At 43.4% G+C, this 17,384-nt stretch overlaps 1 protein-coding gene across 2 annotated transcripts in view; it reads right to left on the reverse strand.

Moving 5' to 3' along the window:
• Positions 1 to 6,922: 6,922 nt before the first annotated feature.
• LOC126547442 (uncharacterized) overlaps positions 6,923 to 17,384 on the reverse strand; it is an 86,399-nt gene continuing 75,937 nt past the window's right edge. For both annotated transcript variants that reach the window (XM_050195446.3, XM_050195444.3), the window contains exon 18: positions 6,923 to 10,734. In XM_050195446.3, the coding sequence (XP_050051403.2) occupies positions 10,516 to 10,734 (219 nt within the window). In that variant the 3' untranslated portion in view covers positions 6,923 to 10,515. The remainder of the gene's footprint in view (positions 10,735 to 17,384) is intronic.

Raw genomic sequence — 17,384 nt, forward strand, 5'->3', positions numbered from 1 at the left:
TATAATTTTAACTTGGCAAAGAAAGTCTAAATATCCAGTAAGTATACAAGATCACTGTACACTAGTTGGCTGGTATTAGGTACTGCATACCTATTGCATAAGATTGCTGTTCTTATATTATTAGGCTTTTGCGTTCTATTTTATATGCGTATTACTAAGTAAAAGAAAAGTCCACGTTGAGCTGCGCTCGCGTCCTTCAATGCACGGCGGCACAAATGACTGCTGTTGTATGAGCGCAAAATATGCATGCGCGCTAAAATCCTTTGTTACATAATAGGGTGGCCGCTCACCTTAGGGCATTAGCAGCTTGGTCTCCGAAATAAAGTTTATACACTCACTTCCAGCTCGCTCAGGTCTCGGAGAGACGACATGCTTTGTAAATCAAAAGCAGACACATGGCAACACGATGAACTGTTTGTCACATGTAAAAGCATCGTTTCGCTTTAGAGAACTTGGTTTGGCTAAAAAACACCCTCGACTTGTTAATGACCAAAGCTGTTGGACAGGAAACCACAAAAGCACGTAGCTATTGTAGAAACTTAACACTTCGGAAGACATGAATCGCAGGAACATCGGCTTGATAAACAAAACAATACTTTCTCACAGCCACAACTACACTTGGCTGCCTCCCACGAATGCCAGCGTATAATGGATATTGCAATCGCCTGTCACTGTTTCCAGCATGCTTCCAGTGAACTACAACATCCTCACTGCAGATAGAAAAATTCTGATAAAAAATGTTCCACGGCATTTTCCACATTACCACTGCATGATTAGACACTGATCGGTAAGCTTTCCTTTGCACTAAAAAAAAAAAAAAAAAGGGTACCATAAAAATTTGTTGTCAGCCCCTTTAACAATACGTAAAATTCCACGGACAAGACAACAACAGGAGTTGAAAAGAAGGAGGGAGGGGGCATACATTATTTTAAAGGTTGCTCTGAGCATACACATTTTCGTGGTATACATAATCGCTTTATCAACAATAACTTACCTTTAGACACAACACACAAGCAACAGCAAAGGCTGACAAACAACTAGGTGTGTGCGAATATTCGAAACTTTTGAATATTGAATTGAATAGTACTCTATTCGATTCAGTCTTCGAATCAAATAAATATTCGTAAACATGAATATTTTTCGAATACTCTTCGAATATTCCAGCATGTCAACTAAACATGAAGTTGGAGCAAAGGTACATTAAATTTTCACCCCTGTGGGCGTATTATATACATAAAACATGAGAACTTGTGTAGTAGAGCAAGCAATGTACTTAGGTAGCCATACTTTACAGGCTGTACAGCGATCATACTCTGAAGAGCCCCGCGCATGCGAAGAAACTGCTTGTTTGCTTCGAATGCTCCATTTGTGCTTTAAATAAACGCTTCTTAAAGCACTATATAATGACAGAAGCTTTCTAATTTTATCAATACTTGGATGTGAACATCGCTTTATATTAGTGGTGATAACGACTATTCATTATTTGAAAACTATTTGAAAAGTGTTCGATATTCTATTCGATTGAACACATTGTACTGAGATCACAGCGACTTCACTGTTGCCAGTTCAACCTACTTCTGTAAATTTGCCTGTATAAACATGATCAAAGCAAGCACCACTCTCGAGTCCTTTCACCATTCCATTAGAAAACTTCTAATGAAAGGTTTTAAGAAAGAAGAGTGAAAATGTTTCGCGAGTAGATTGTATTTAAAACTTGATGCAAATGAATCCAAAATTGTAAACTGGATGGAGTTTATTCTTTTATGTCCTCTGCATATCTTAATATTCATGTTGTTCTAAACTTGCTTTAATGCTGCTGATGATGATGAATCACACACCAGCAATGAAAAGCTGCAATGCAGTAGACTGCAGTGCAGATTCAACAATACTATGCACTTTTGATCACTTGGTTCTAATGCACAAATGTGACATTACAAAGGGTTACAAGTAGGGGTGTGCAAATACTGAATAGTAGATTTCAAATAGAATATTGAATAGAATGTCGAAACGAATTAGGAAAAGAAGTTGAATATTCAATCGATTATCTAATATCCGAAAATGTGTTACAAAACTTTATGTTTACAAATTTTGGGCAAAATAATATGGTGCTGCATGTGCTCGGGAATCTTCTAGCATTGCATAACAAGAATGCTGCAAGTTAGCAGTAACTTAGATTCATAGAAATCAAGATATACAGTATGGTCTACTCTTATTAAAGGGAACACCAAATAAGTATGTCAGCACTGGTTACAGCTCAGTTCTAGTTTATGAAGGTTTCGAACATTTTTGTTGAATAGAATCAAGTGTTTCTTTTTTGTTTCTCAGAAACTGAATTAGTGACATTCTGTTGTACTTAAAGGGGTTGGGACACCAAATTTTGAGTCTATAAAAAGCATGTTGTAGGCTGCTTCCGTATGCAAGGACACCCAGAACGAGGTATTGGACGCTGCAAACATTTCAAAATAATTTTAATTCAGCTCCAAAAAGTCATTCAAAACTCCTTCTCGTGGTCGAGACCCATCGCTATCGCGGCAGTTATGACGTCACAGAGGAGGAACGAAAATATTGACGTCATAGCACGCTAGCACAAAAACGTGACGTATGATGAGTAGCGATGGAATGCCGATTACGGAGCCTGCTGAGCCGAGCGACCGAGCATAGCCTCCACTATGACTGAGCTACAGGCATATAGAAATCCTTTCTTAATGCAAAGAAGGGGTAAGGCGTGCAGACACGGACACAAGAGGAGAGAAGTGGACAAGACGAACGCCGCACGGCGGCCCGCGAACGGCAAACTGCGTGTAACACTAGCCGGCCGAACCGAAAGGGACCAAGATATGCGGCGTTCGTGTTGTCCGCTTCTCTCCTCGCATAGTCGCATAGTTCGGCAGCTCGGAGTGGTCTCTCGTTCGCTTGACCTTTCCCGATGTGAGGGCCCGTCCACGTTACCGGCACGGATCGGAGACTCGCCGCACGCCGTTAGCCGTTCGCGGGCCCCCGTGCGACGGCGGTTTTGCTCGCGAACGGCGACATTTCCTTCCCGTAGAGAGGACGGGCCCGGGACCCATTTGTGCGGTTGTGCGGCAGCCGTACGGCGAAGCGGCCAATCAGCGACCGAGGAGTGGTCACTCTGGCACCGACGGCAGCCTCACCGCCTCTGATCGTACGGCGCCGCCGATATCGTCGCTAGGCCTTTTCCGGTTCACTTCAAAGCTAAAGCTTACGGCGCTTCGGAATGAATCACCGACTCTCACAAGCCGCAATATATTCTTACCGTTGTTGTCGCTCTTCGCAATAATTATAATTATCGCGACATGCACTTCGGATCGCCAGTTGTTTACCTCTGCTGGGAGAGCAAGCGTACGCGCGAGCAGACGACGCAGCATCGTTTTACGTCGCTATTTCTTGTGGCCCACGTGACCAAGCCATGTTGCGTTTCCTCCTCTATGACGTCATAGCATCCCCCGGAGCCCAGAAACCGAAACCGAAATCGCTCGGTATAATAATGCTATTATTAAATGATTTATCGGATATATATGAATCCCGCTGTGTGTATCGTGCTCCCTGAAGCATGACGCAACGTTTGAATAAAGAAACGCATGAACGAAAATTTTGATGTCTCCACCCCTTTAATACCAGTGAGGTTGGTTCTCAGTTTAAAGGGACACTAAAGTGAAAAATGATTTCTTCTGCATCAGTAAATTACCGTTCTACAACACTAAAAACACCACTATTACAACGATAAGACGTTTGGTAAGCCAGAAAAAGCGCAAAAAGGAAATACGGGTGGCGACGCCTACTTAAGTTCCCGCACCTGGGGGCTGTGACGTCTTGGATTTCGATGGCATGTTCTAGGGCCTACTGATAATATATAGCGGCACATATTGACTACATTGTGTTCTAAAGGAACAAAATATTAACCATGGCAAGTTTCGGGAACCTTTATTCAGCCAACGCGGCCCAAATGTGAAAACATATGGCGTTTTTCACTGGTCGATCTGGAGCGGCCGCTGAAATCCTCGAGCGAGCGCTCGGGTTTCACAAATCAGAATCGGCCAGCGGAGCGCATAAACGCTCCGCGGGGGATCACACAGGAAGTCTGCGTACACGTCGCACAAACCGGTTCCGGAAACCGTGCCCCACTTCCGCTCTCTACGTTTCCACGGCAACCAAACTCGCCGTCCTCCGTGCGTAATTTAACCGCGGCAGTCGCAGAGTCAGTTATTTTCATGTCGCGCCCGCAGGGATTGTGCATGGACAACGTGCATAGAAGGCTTCATACAGCACCTGCGTCACTTCGTAATCGCTGTCGTCCAAGCTTTCATCGCTAAACGCACGGAGGAAGGAAACTAAGGAGAGGCCCTGACGTCACTCTTTGTGAAGCAAAAGTGAAGCCGGAATTTGGCGTTGCTCATGGCGATGCTCCGCCTTTTGGGCCACCCTCCTCTCTTGTTTACATCTTTCGCGAAACCACGCCGCGTTGCGCGTGGTGTCGCGCGCGGAGCGCGCGCGCTCGCGCAACATCTGGCAGAGCAGGGTGCAGGGAACACAGCGCAACAAGACACGGTGACTAATGCAAACCCGCCCACTCAGCGCCTTTGCCACGGCCCGAAACCTACCAGAGCAACACGTGTGAGCGCTCAAAACCATAACAACGCCGCCATTGTGGCCCGAAAGGCGTGGCCATACAACAAAAAATAAAAATAAAAAAGCAGCAAGAAAATGAGAACCTACTACGTCATTTCCGCCACACTTTTCTCCTAGCGCGCGGAGGGGGTAGGGCCTCTCCTTAGTTTCCTTCCTCCGTGGCTAAACGCGAGCTCTGCTAGGGTGGCTAGCTCTGCTGCAGTACCGAACGCAGCCATTTTGCGAAGCAACCCAATGCTGTGCGTACCAACCGGGCACCGATTTCGCTTGAAGACGGAAGTGACGCGACCTATTTCCGCCCGAATCCGTGCCTCGACGGCGGAGCAAGTGAGAGCGATCCGGCGCGGAGCGAGTTGATCCGAAACGACCAGTGGAACGCGTGAACCCGCTCCAGATCGACCAGTGAAATTCGGATTCGTTGCCGCGGAGCAAGAAATCCTGCTCCGAATCGACCAGTGAAAAACGCCAATACTTTGGAATCCCTGACGTCACGCTGACGTACCGGCGCTGGGGTTTCGGCGCGAAATTCAAATACTGATACTTGTACTTTCATTTTCTCATCTAATAATCAAACTATTTTTTTTAAATACTGCCTGCAGGGTTCCCAAACAGTGCTTCATTAGTCTAAACTGATTCATTGTTTCGCTGTAGTGTCCCTTTAATAGTGGATCTGTGTTTTGCGGCAACCTTTCATTTATTGCACAGAAAGTTTTTCTTTCCAGTTCCTAAAATACAGAAAGCCTAACCCATCGTAATGCCAATCTGCACGACAGATGAAATGATTGCGCATCACATGATTCGATCCCCGCTCCGCGCGTGGCCAGCCCCAACTGTAAAGAGCAGGCGCTGTCCGCACCATTTGATTGACAAGTTTGGTGTAATTTGCCACCAGTCAAAGATTCTGAAATATGGAAGGTCATGGCAAATTCGCGCGACGATTAGGCACACGCGACATGTGGCATTGCGCAGGCCTCAACTCCTAATACGAAGAATATTCGAAAAACCGAATAGTAGATACAGTTAAACCTCGACATAATAAAGTCTAATATCGGCAATTTGCTTCGTTATATCGAAATTTCATTCTATTGAAATTCGACCTTTTATGCAAATAAGTACAGTCGCCGATCAATTTTTCTTTCACGGAAAGGGGCTGCAGAATTTCCCGCATTATCGGGCAATCGAAAAAAGCTAATTTGAACGAGAAAACAATTCATTATGACAAATTTAGTAGTTGGCGAGGAATGATACGACTAATACGAGGAATGAAAGCGAAGCGAATTATACGAGGAATGAAAGCGAAGCCCACCACGCTTTCGCGTGCACTCTGCCCCCGCGGCTGATAGCGTCGCCTGCATTGGGACGAAGCTATCAGGGAAAACGCCGGCAGCGGGGAGTGAATGCTTCGTCTGCCGCTCGCTCCAACGAGTCACCAGAACTCGAGATTACGCAACCTCCAATACTAAACGCGCGGTAAGACAGTTTACATGGTGCCACGCTATCTCGGCACGCCCACTCTTAGCACACGTGGCAGATTACCTCTAAAGCAGGGTGAGTGGCTCCGTATGCGCTCAGCCGCGCTTACAGCCATGCGCAGCCACTGCCGAGACGCGCGCCAACTTACCCCTCACTCACCCCACTCCGCCCCCTCGCATGCGCTTGATCGCGCTACAGCTTGTTCGCTCACCTCCCCCTCTTTCCCTTTGCTCGCGCGGGAAGGCGGCACTCCCCCGTGAAGCCCCCCCCATCTTTGTCTTAACTTCGCACACTTTCACTCGCACTTAAAGCACACAGTGCGCGAGGCCCGATAGGATCTTATCGTACTTGGACTTTATATGGAACATGATGCGGCTCCACTTCAGCGGTCGCTCTTGTAGAGCGGCGTGCGATTGGAGAGGTGCGTTTGCAAATAGCCACTTGTAATTCAATCATTTGACCACCTGCGTCCGCGGAAGTTTCCGTTTATTGTCTCTGCATTCCTTTGTGGTGGCAGTTAAATTTCGTTATATTGAAATCGCATATCAACGCACTTCGTTATATTGAGAATTCCGTTATATTGAAGTTTGTTATATTAAGTTTAACTGTATTTGATTTGCAAATCGAATTATTCAAACATTCACTATTCAATTCGGTGATATTCAAGTATTTGCACCCCCCCCCCTCCAGCCACGAGTGATGCAGGTGTGCAGATACCACGACTTGGTGCAACTGTGCTTGGCACTAGGTGCCATAAGACACTGAGCCGCCACAGTTCCAGGTCACAAAAAACAAAACAAAGTTGTAATAAAGTAGTTCAGTTTATATACAAACAAATACAACAAATAAAGAAAAGTAACCATGACAGCATCAACACAATTCTAAATACAGTTTCAAATAAATGATATTACCGTCAAACTAAAATTTTTAATAAGATATTTAAAAAATATATCATGCTTACTTACACATTTCCAAAAGTATGAACAAGCTATAAGATAGCAATAAAGAAATTGAAGCAAAATCAATAATTAGCATTATTTGGAAACAAACATCAAGCATGCAGTAGCATATCATGTCCATCCCCCTGTGTTGTCCAGGTTCTTTCCAAATGTAATAAAACAATTAAAATCTATAGTTTAAAGTGCCGTAAGTAGTACAAAAAAATAAAATTGATTTTGTCATTTACCAACAATAATTACACTACCTAGAAAGACACAAGAGGGACTAAAAAAGTGCCACTTGATGCTACCTTACCATGGTTAAGTCAATTCAAAAGGGGAAATCGGTGGCTGCAAGCCACATATACAATACTTTGACTACAAGGAAATTAGGAAGTCTTAAAAAATTATAGTGAGCATTTTTGTTGCAAAGATTCCATCATTTTCCAAGGAGAATAATATGAAAAGAGAAAGTACTGCAATTGAATAAGTAAAAAGTCACAACATATTTACCCTTATGTGGCACACAAGAGTGCAAAATTGAATGGTGACTTAAATAGAGAAACACAAACATTACACCAACATTCCCCATTCACTAAATGTTCTGTTAGAGGTTGCCAATACAAAAATGTGTGAGCAGGAAGTATCAGTAACCACTGGCCACAGCCTCGTGTTACATTGAGTCAAGGCTCCAAAGATGTAAACATTGCTGCATCATAAAACCATACAGTAAATTCCGTTTGGCGAAAGTAACCATATTATAGTGCTCCTACTTCTGCAATGTAATTCGTCAGTATTAACATAAAACAAGCAGTCTCTAAACGGCCAAAGTAGCTCACTGATCTTTTGCTGCACCAATATTTCCACCAAAGCTGCAGAAATGCCAAACACACTAAATGCATAAAAGCAGACAAATAGTACATCAACCTAACGCTGCTGAAATAACATGGTGCATAAAATGTCACACATGCATATCTCTTTTAATTTAGTGTGTGAAGTACAAATTGTTTTGATTTTTAAATGTTATCAAATTCTAATCACAATTTGCAAGCTTCACTGAACAGCCAAGAGAAACTGACTTTTGTAAGCCAGGTTTTTTACAATTAATCAGCCATGAATATTTACAGAAATAACACAATGCTGCCCGGATGTCAAATAAAGACAAGTGGTCATACAGATTCGACCTAAAATACTTTGTCAGACTAACTGTACCATCAACAAACCATCTTTATGCGAATTAAGGCAAGGTAAAAGCAAACAAGACTACCTTTCAGGTGAGCAAAATAAAAAGCTTATATATACACCCTTAAATGAAAGACATACATACTTTTATGATGGAAAAGCACTGCTAAAACAGAGACGTAGGAAGCGCACAGGACAAAGTGCTTCCTGTGTACTTCCCAAGTCTCCGCTTTAGCAGTTCTTCTCCATGATGAACATTTACCAACACGCCCAACTGACAGCTATTCTAAACATACTTTTATGTTACATGCAAATTGAGCTGATTCTTTTCAAAACTAGCAGAAGCATTCTAGCCATAGGGTTTACCCTTTTTTGTTATCGCAGCCTGGCATCATGGAATTTGCCATAAAACTACACGTAATATGACACACCATATTATGCCAAATTTCTTAAAACAGCACCAAGAGGCCTCTCAAGGAGGCATGGCAAGTGTTTGCTAACACTGACTTTGCACATGACATACATTTGGTGGTTTACAGTGCAGTCAATTGTTAAAGGATACATTGCCGTGGATCAGACATTGGGCTGTGGTTGCTTCAGCTGTGGGTGCTGCCAGAAGCAGTGTAAATGCATTTAGCAGGCTCAAAGAGAGCAACCAGAGCCACTTACCACAAGTACTCTACTGTAAAGTGAAGCCCTTCCAATCAAGCAACTGAGGAAGATTTGCTGATGATCAAGTGCTTGTGTGTTCCTTTTAACAGTATATCACGCTATTATTGAAATCCTTTCTTCTTTAAACATTAAAAAATCACTTTCTTCAACCATTTACATAACACTGTTATGAATGAGTTTGTTGACAAAAGACAAACTGCACAATGACAAAAGAAGTAATCCACACAAAAATGAACGAGAGTAGCAGCATTAGTACCTTGAATTTAGCACAATATACGTAGGCCAAAATATGTCAAGATGTGCTGCTCCTGATGCACGCTGAAATTCCACTTTGCCCACCAATAAACAATGGTGACATTGGTTCTTGTGTTGCTTAAATATTTGAGCTCTCTAAAACACTCAAGGGAGATGTGTCTCACAGATCTATTTTTGTTAATAATTGAGCTAATCGGATGGAAATCGCGCATAATATAGAGCTTTACTATCCTGTTTTCGAGTATGATTCCAGTTTCTCAATATCATGTGGTTTCTCTTGAGCAAAGTTTAGGCTTCATACCCGGCCCATGCAAGTGTTATAAAACAGCCTATATATTACTCCTTATAAACAAATAATTGCAAATAAGCTCAAAACCAATTTGTATAGCTTTATTATTTAAAGATGTTTTTAAATAGTGACTTTAGTTACTGATAATTTATTGGTAAACGCACATGACCAAAATTAGCTGCAAATTACAATAAAACCTAAATACTTGCATTTTACACACCTTAGTGCATGTGCATGCAAAGTTGCCTGAGATTGAGTCAAATTAAGTACAATAATTTTTGTCCACAAGTATTAAAAACAGCACAAGCTTGAAAAGGAAAAACGTAGTGAAACAACATTGTTTCTGTTTCCTAATAAGAAAGCCCATGTTGAGTTAGTAAAATATAGTGAGAGACCTGCATAACTCTTCATGCATGACTGGACGCTTATAGGACAACTGTCAGCTAATTAAAGCTAAAAGAAGGTTAAATTCTTATCTTACGTAAAACGAAAACGGCATGAACATAAAATCAGGAGTGGGAGGGATGCAAGAGACCCAATGGCAACTACACAAGCTTGAAGCCAGTATTAGCACGATCATCTACACACAACAAAAATGTTTTCAGGTTTCCAGGCTACCTGAAAAAGCATCACAAATTGTAATAACAATTACAGTCATGCCTTGCTTTATAAAAAAACCTGTAATATTTAACTTAATAGAAACTGCCAACGAACCTCGCAAATATTCAGCAAACATTAGCAGTTTCTTTTTCCAGGTTCACCATCTGATTAATTAAAGACAAAACAAAAGTAAATGCAAATGGCACCTGCAAACCAGTAATGCAGTGGCAAATTATGATATAGCATGCAATGAGCAAGCCTACTCTAGGATACTAGTGCTAAAATCAATGCTGGTGTTACCATGCTGGCACCTGCATGATGACCACACACAATGTTCAAGCTTGTCGACAGTGAAAGCTTGCACTGTCCAGAGCTGACTAAGACGCAGGAAAGCACTTCAGTTAGCCAGATTGCATGCAGGCGGCAACATGATCAGGGGGTACCAAAAGTGCTCAAATATCAGTTGTTTCCCATCCCTGCCCAGGTACGCAAGCTCTTCAAAACACTTGTCAGACCAGAGCACCAGTTCTGCCTCTCCTCCCTTGTGTCAGCAGACAGCAGGTGGTCCTTGCCATTGATGTGCAAAACTATTGTGTGAGGTCGTGCACATATGTCACGTGATGCCAGACGTGCCTCTGGACTGGTGCACTGGCTCAACTCCAATCGACCTACTGGTTCCTGCATCATGGCACCGCAGAGGCAGAAAATTAAAGAAAACTGTCATGTAATGCTATCACAATAGCACAAGACAATTTCTCATCCTGCAGGTGTAAACATGCTACTTGAAGAGGAGGCTTTCAATACATCACAGGTAAAGAAACAAAACCTGCAAGGTTACGTTCATCATTCAATTCATATGCAACTGAGCTAATATGCGAACATATTATTCCATTTTAATGAAGTCATACAAAAAGAGATAGTGTAAATAAGCTCATGCACACGATAATCTTTTTAAATGCATTGAATTAAAAAAAATTTTTGGCAATGCTCTCTAAATACTATTGGAGAAAATGGTGACTGCTAACATGTTGCAGAGGTATGCAGTCATTGACAACGTAAAACTGGATCAGCTCTGCTTCACACACCATATCACATGCTATTTGCAGCGATGTAGAACCTAAGGTTTCCTTACCTGATTACCATGTTGCACATTTGTGAGCTGCGCTTCTCTGTATTGCTAGTTTGGTCGAACGCTGGGTATATTACACTGCATATCTGGGGCCGTATTTCCTAAAGATTCTTTTTTCTAGCACTTTCCACATAATCTGTCCTGTCCAGTAGCCAATAGTGGCAATACAGCTTGACTTGAGCCAATCATGAAGAAAAAATGGGTTATTACAAAATCCAGCACCAGGATGTGATTTTCTATGAGTGATGGATTTTTTTTTTGTAGCGGATAATGAAAACAAAGCCAACACTTCACAAAAATTCATGCACTGAATTTTTCTTTATGAAATATTAAAAATATTAGTTACAGTTGCAACACCATCTATAAGAAGAAACCAATATCCTTACTAAGCAAGTTTCAATGACGGCATATAGTGAACATTTCCGAATGAAAAACATTGATTTTGAGAGAAGCCATATTCTGCCATGACCAGAAGCTGACAATGAGGTGGCTATAGAGATGTGACAAGTAAGAATGTAAGAAAGGCAGACAAAAGTATTGACACACATAGGTACAAATACTTGCCAACTTTGCTTGTGCAAAAAAAAAAAAAAAAAAGGTGCAATATTAACTGTATGACAGTAAACTTCCAATGCTTTGGCTTTTCTTTTGGTTATAGAACTAGGTGAACATTAAATCTGGGTGCACATTGTTTTTATACTATGAACCCACAAAGAACTGCATGCACATTACATTTAAAGGCACATCAGAATTGGGTACATAATGCCAAATGCAGGGGGCAGCACTGTGTCTGAAGTTTTTTCTGCCTCTTCTTTTATTTCAACTGAATAATTCTATCAGTTCCGCCAGTCTTGTCACCTGTATTAATTGAAGTTGACTGTAATACTATTGTGTTTCTATCATGTTTTGTATTTAAGTTTCTCAGTCGCTTTTGATCATGACAACCCTTGATATACAGTGGAATCTCGGTGATACGAATCTCAAGTGGCAGCGAAAATATTTATGTCACCAGAAAATTTGTATCATCAAAAAATAAGGGGGATTTATGTACAGGGGATTTATTTGCATGGAAGAAAGTGCCGGATGTCCGCCTGCGTCTTCTTTTCTGCCAGGTCAGCCGGCGAAGAACTTCGGAAAGAAAAGAACTGAGCAGACGTGTTTTTGCGCACAGTCTCTGATGCAACCACGCGCCACAGAATGTCAAGTGCGTGCATTGTTTCTGCTGCCGTCGGAGGCTGATCACAGCTGTTGTAGTTATCATCATCATCACTGCTCGTGGCTTCAACTTGTGATGTGTTCACATCATCCGCAATGTCTGCAATGCTTCGCAGACTGCAAGTTGCGAGGTCGTCAGCCGTGGTCACAAAGTCGTTGGCAGAACAGTTCACGCCAAGTAGGTCCCAATTTTCAACTTGGAGCAAATCTGGCTTTTGTGAAGAGGTGGCCACACTGGATTTGAAAATGCCAGACTTGCTGAAGCAGTTGGCAATTGTCGTAGGCAACACACGATGCCAAGCCATTGCAATAAAGTGTTGGGCATCCAGAAGATTGATTTGCAGGTTTGCGTCCTTGCGGTCAATTTTCGCCAGGAGACGTCACACCAACAAGCTTTTATAATGATGCTTGACATTCTTGATAATGACTGCATCAAGCGGTTGGAAGTGACTGGTGGCATTTGCTGGCAAAAATACAACTTTCACACTCTACAGCATCGTCTCTTTTGGGTGTGCTGGGCATTGATCTAAAATCAATACAATCTTCCTGTTTTGACTAGACATCTTCCTATCAGGTAGGTAGCAAACTGCAAAAAATTGGAGGACCCTTAAGCTTCGCCTTCAAGAGTGGAACGTGACAGCGTTCCCGTCGACCCGCCAAGGGGTGTAAGACGCGCTACATCGCAGCGACTACACGCCCCGCATCGGACGCGGTGAGCGTCGAGCAACGCAGCGTTCGGCGCGACAACGAAATGTGCGCCTGAGCAAGCGACGCACGCCTGAGCCTTAGAAACAGCTCGTTTCTAAGGCAACACCGCGTTCACTAGAGGCGCTTTTGTACCGCTTTGAAGCATCGAACTCGTGGCTCAGTGGTAACGTCTCCGTCTCACACTCCGGAGACCCTGGTTCGATTCCCACCCAGCCCATCTTGCAAGTTGTTTTTTATTCATGAAGTGCCTGCTGGGATTTATCGCTCACGGCCAACGCCGCCGGCGCCACCGGCTTTTCTGCGACACGAGCTCCTTAATGCTGTCGCGTTAAAACAATGATGACGTCATCCATGCCTTTTTGTTAGCTTTATAGATGCGAAGTAACCGCCCGGCTACCTTGAAGCATCGCGGCTTCTGTGATTTGCCTATGACTGTCAGCTGCATCTTTTCCAATCGGCACTGCCGGAGAACAGCACAGTCATGCGCTATTTGCTCTACTGCCCACCCTGGCAGGCTTCACCTTTAAAACACAGACTCTTCTCGGGCTGCATGTTGTAAAAAAGTTCAGCCTCGCCCATGTTGAAAATGTCTTGAGCTTCGTAGCCCTCAATTAACGCTGGCAGTGTTGCTTCTATCCAATTCTCAACAGCGGAGGCATCGACCTTCTTAGCTTCGCCGTCGATGGTCTTGTAGGCAAGGCCATGCCTGGCTTTAAACCTGTACATGCATCCTCCGGAGGCCTGAAAATCTTCTATGCTGAGCGAAAGTGCTACGTCCGTGGCTTTTTCACGTAGGACTTCAGCATCAACACTGACGCCAGCTGCTGTCACTTCTTTAAACCACATCAGAGAAGCCTCTTCTAACTTGAGGTGATGAGAAATTTTAGACTCCTTTTTATTGATGCCAAAGCGCGGCACATTGAGCATAATTTAGTCGCACTGACTAACAAGGTTTGATAGAGTAGACGGCACTAGGCCTAACTCTTTGGTGAGGTCTGCGCAATTTTTCTTTGGTTCCTCATTCACTTTCTTCAAAATTTCTAGTTTTTCTTTAAAAGACAGTGCCTTCTGCTTCATCATACTTTTGGGGGCTGACATGGCTCTTGAGGATTGATGCTTGTGAACAGACACGCATGCATGAAACAGGCACGCGCACACGAGCGGCCCGCTGCCACAGCCGCCACAATGTTCTCTGGTTGGCCGGTCCGCAGAGTGAACGGGCCAATCCGCAGCGGCATATCCCTTGTGTGCAGGTGAAATGATCAAAGTATTCAACGTCAGAAACAAGGGGGAACGCTTGATTGCCGCCACGGCTGCAGTTTATATATAAAAACTAAAAAGGAAGCTAGAAGCACTCGAGCTGCAGCCAGTGGAAAAGAAAGGGACAGCAAGAGGGTAGGTAGAGGGAAATAAAAGATGGGAGGGGTCAGGGAGAACGGACAGGCGTAGAGGGGGTGAAATGTTCTGTTCATTCAGAGCAGCACCTCGCCCGCCGCTATTATAAACACACCAAGAGGTGAAATACCATCGGCGGCGAGGACTAATTGCTTTTGAGCTCATGAGCATCCACGGCCGCAATGAAAATCCCGACCCATCTGGCCTCCTGCCCACACCGCCATCGGCTGCTCGCTGCTCGCATGTTCGTATCACCCGCACCAAAGTGATAAATGTGTACAGATCATCTGAATTTTTTTACATTATATACAATGCACTTTGTCCAGGGAATTTTGAAAATTCGTATCACAACAAAATTCGTATCAGCTGAATTCATATCACCAAGGTTCCACTGTATAGCATCAGAAAGTTCATTCTGTGCCATTTGTATGAAAGTCATTGCACTGCCACAGGACAGTCTTCTGCACCATTAACAGTGCCCAATGATTGAAATGCAATACTCGGGGCGCATGGCTGCCGGCACTTTTCGCACCACCGGTGGGTGCTGGGAACACCGAGCTGATGCATTATGATATGCAATAAAAGTGAGAGCCTTTTCGATGCATTATGACTACATTTGGTCCCCCAACAATCACTTAGCGCTCACTAGTGGCGCAGTAAGCGCTGGCCACCATGTGGTCTGATTATTGCGTTTCAACTGCTAAGCAATGAACACGTTCATAAAGCACTGTCATCACAACTTACTAGAGTCTATTTCGGTGCTAAATAACAATCATAGGCAATGTTATTCCATTCTCCACCTTAGACAAACAAAATTGTTTTGTTTGTGCATACATACTTGCCTAGCAAAAAAAAAAAAAAAAGAGTATTGAATTACAGTGTCTCAAAAGCTAAGTACAGTTTCAGTTGAGAAAGAAACATCCAAGTAAATATATATGTAGAGTACACATACAGGTAATGACTGCAAAGGGACTGTTATTGGTATAGCAAGGACATGTCATACAAGGACATCGCATGTGCACACAGCATAGTGCAGTGCTGCAAGCAGCTTATGAGAGTGTATAGCAACACCCATACATTCATTGCACAACTAATAGTATGCATGCACTGACTGTCTATTTAATTAGTGCCTAATGATGAAGCACACTGATGAAAAGAAAGCAAAAGGCAAGTACCCAAAAGGCATGTACTACTGTCATCTGCAACCTAATGCCTGCTTAGTATTGGCATGCATTGAAATCTGGAAATAAGAAATATGGAGACAACCCATGCTAAATTGGCATTAGCATGAACATTACCATAAACCTAGAACTAATTATTCACTCTGTTGCCTTGTTCATAACGCGCTTTGTGTGCACAAGGTACAAGACGAAAAGAAGAGAACTCGTGCAACATGCTGAATACAGTGAACTGAGTCTTATGCTCAGTATGATGCTAAAGTTACACAGGCAGGGATTTTGTGCACACGACTTTCACCTTCTGGCCCGACAGTTACATAATATGACTAAGAGTAGGCAAATATTAGTTCGTCCATTAAAAACCACAGAATATATTAAAACAGAAGACCTAAGGATCTCTACATTGAAAAGCCTAATATGCAGAACCATAAATAGGAAATCTGAAAAATAATGCCTGTGGATGTCTAACACAAACTGAGGCTCTGCACAAGGACTGCAGAAATACACAAATGTCCTTATGGTTCAAATCTTGCCCATGACTACATGAAATAAGTTGTCACATCCAAACACCCTTTTATAATCCCATACTAATGGTGCATACCAACTTTTTAAATGGTTAAAGATGAATGGGGAGCTGGCTACAAGTTTATTCAAATTAATATGCACCATGGCACATACTAAACTGCTTGGGTGAAATTGTATGCAAAATCATGCCTTGTGATTATTAAAATTTTACATCCAATGTCTTTACCAAGTTACCAATGAGGGTAAGTTCGTAGTTCCATTACAGCTTACAACATTAACTCCTGCAGACAAAACAGAAGCATACCGTTTTCTGTACTTTGCTTAAATAGGGACATTAAAGGCAAATTATGTCCAGCTGAAGTGGTAGATTAATGCCAAAGAATGTCTGAGGCATCAATATTATTGAGAACAATACTTTACTAATTGAGAAAATGAAGTACAGTAAAACCTCATTATAATGAAATGGGATATAACAAACTAATGGATATAATTAAGTGATCGTGATTCTCCTTGAAATTCCGATAGATGCCCATGCATTGAAAACCTTGTTTTAATGAAGCTAAAATTTCCTCACAATGGGTATAACGAACCTTTTTTAAAGCGCAGCTCTTTGGCACCCGTTCCTTCATTTTGCGGCACCGTCGTGCCACACCATAACCAGCTCTGTAGCCGGGGCCAGCGCGCTGCTTAGCTGCACATGCTCCTGGCGTAATCTGTCATGCACGGCACGAGCCCTGCTCTCTTCGCTCCTCCTCCAATGGCACTCATATGCGGCGGCAATCAGAGCGCTGGCTCAGTGGCGGCTGATCTCGATTATGTGCTGCTGCCCAAGCCGAAATGCATAGCCGCCGCCGTTTGCCACCGTCGTTCGCCACCGCGTGTACCCCCTACCCCCCTCGTCTCCTCCGTAGCGGCGACCGCGCAGGAGTACACGGTGTTCTACGGTTGCCGAAGCGCCGGCTCGGTATCAGTGGATCACAGTGCATGCTTCCCAAGCCGAAACGCAAAGCCACCTTCAGCTGACTCGCTAGCAGCGTCAGCGGCGTCAGTCAGTCACTGCCATACCTTCGCCGCGCAACGTTCCTATGCGCCTACACGCTGCTTCCTGCAACCTTCCGATAAGCGAGGCAGCTGTGCCAAGCTATGTTCCGTTTGCGGCGGCTGGTGTGAAATGTTCC

The sequence above is a fragment of the Dermacentor andersoni genome, chromosome 1 (genome assembly GCF_023375885.2).
Source record: "Dermacentor andersoni chromosome 1, qqDerAnde1_hic_scaffold, whole genome shotgun sequence".
Taxonomy (NCBI): Eukaryota; Metazoa; Arthropoda; class Arachnida; order Ixodida; family Ixodidae; genus Dermacentor; species Dermacentor andersoni.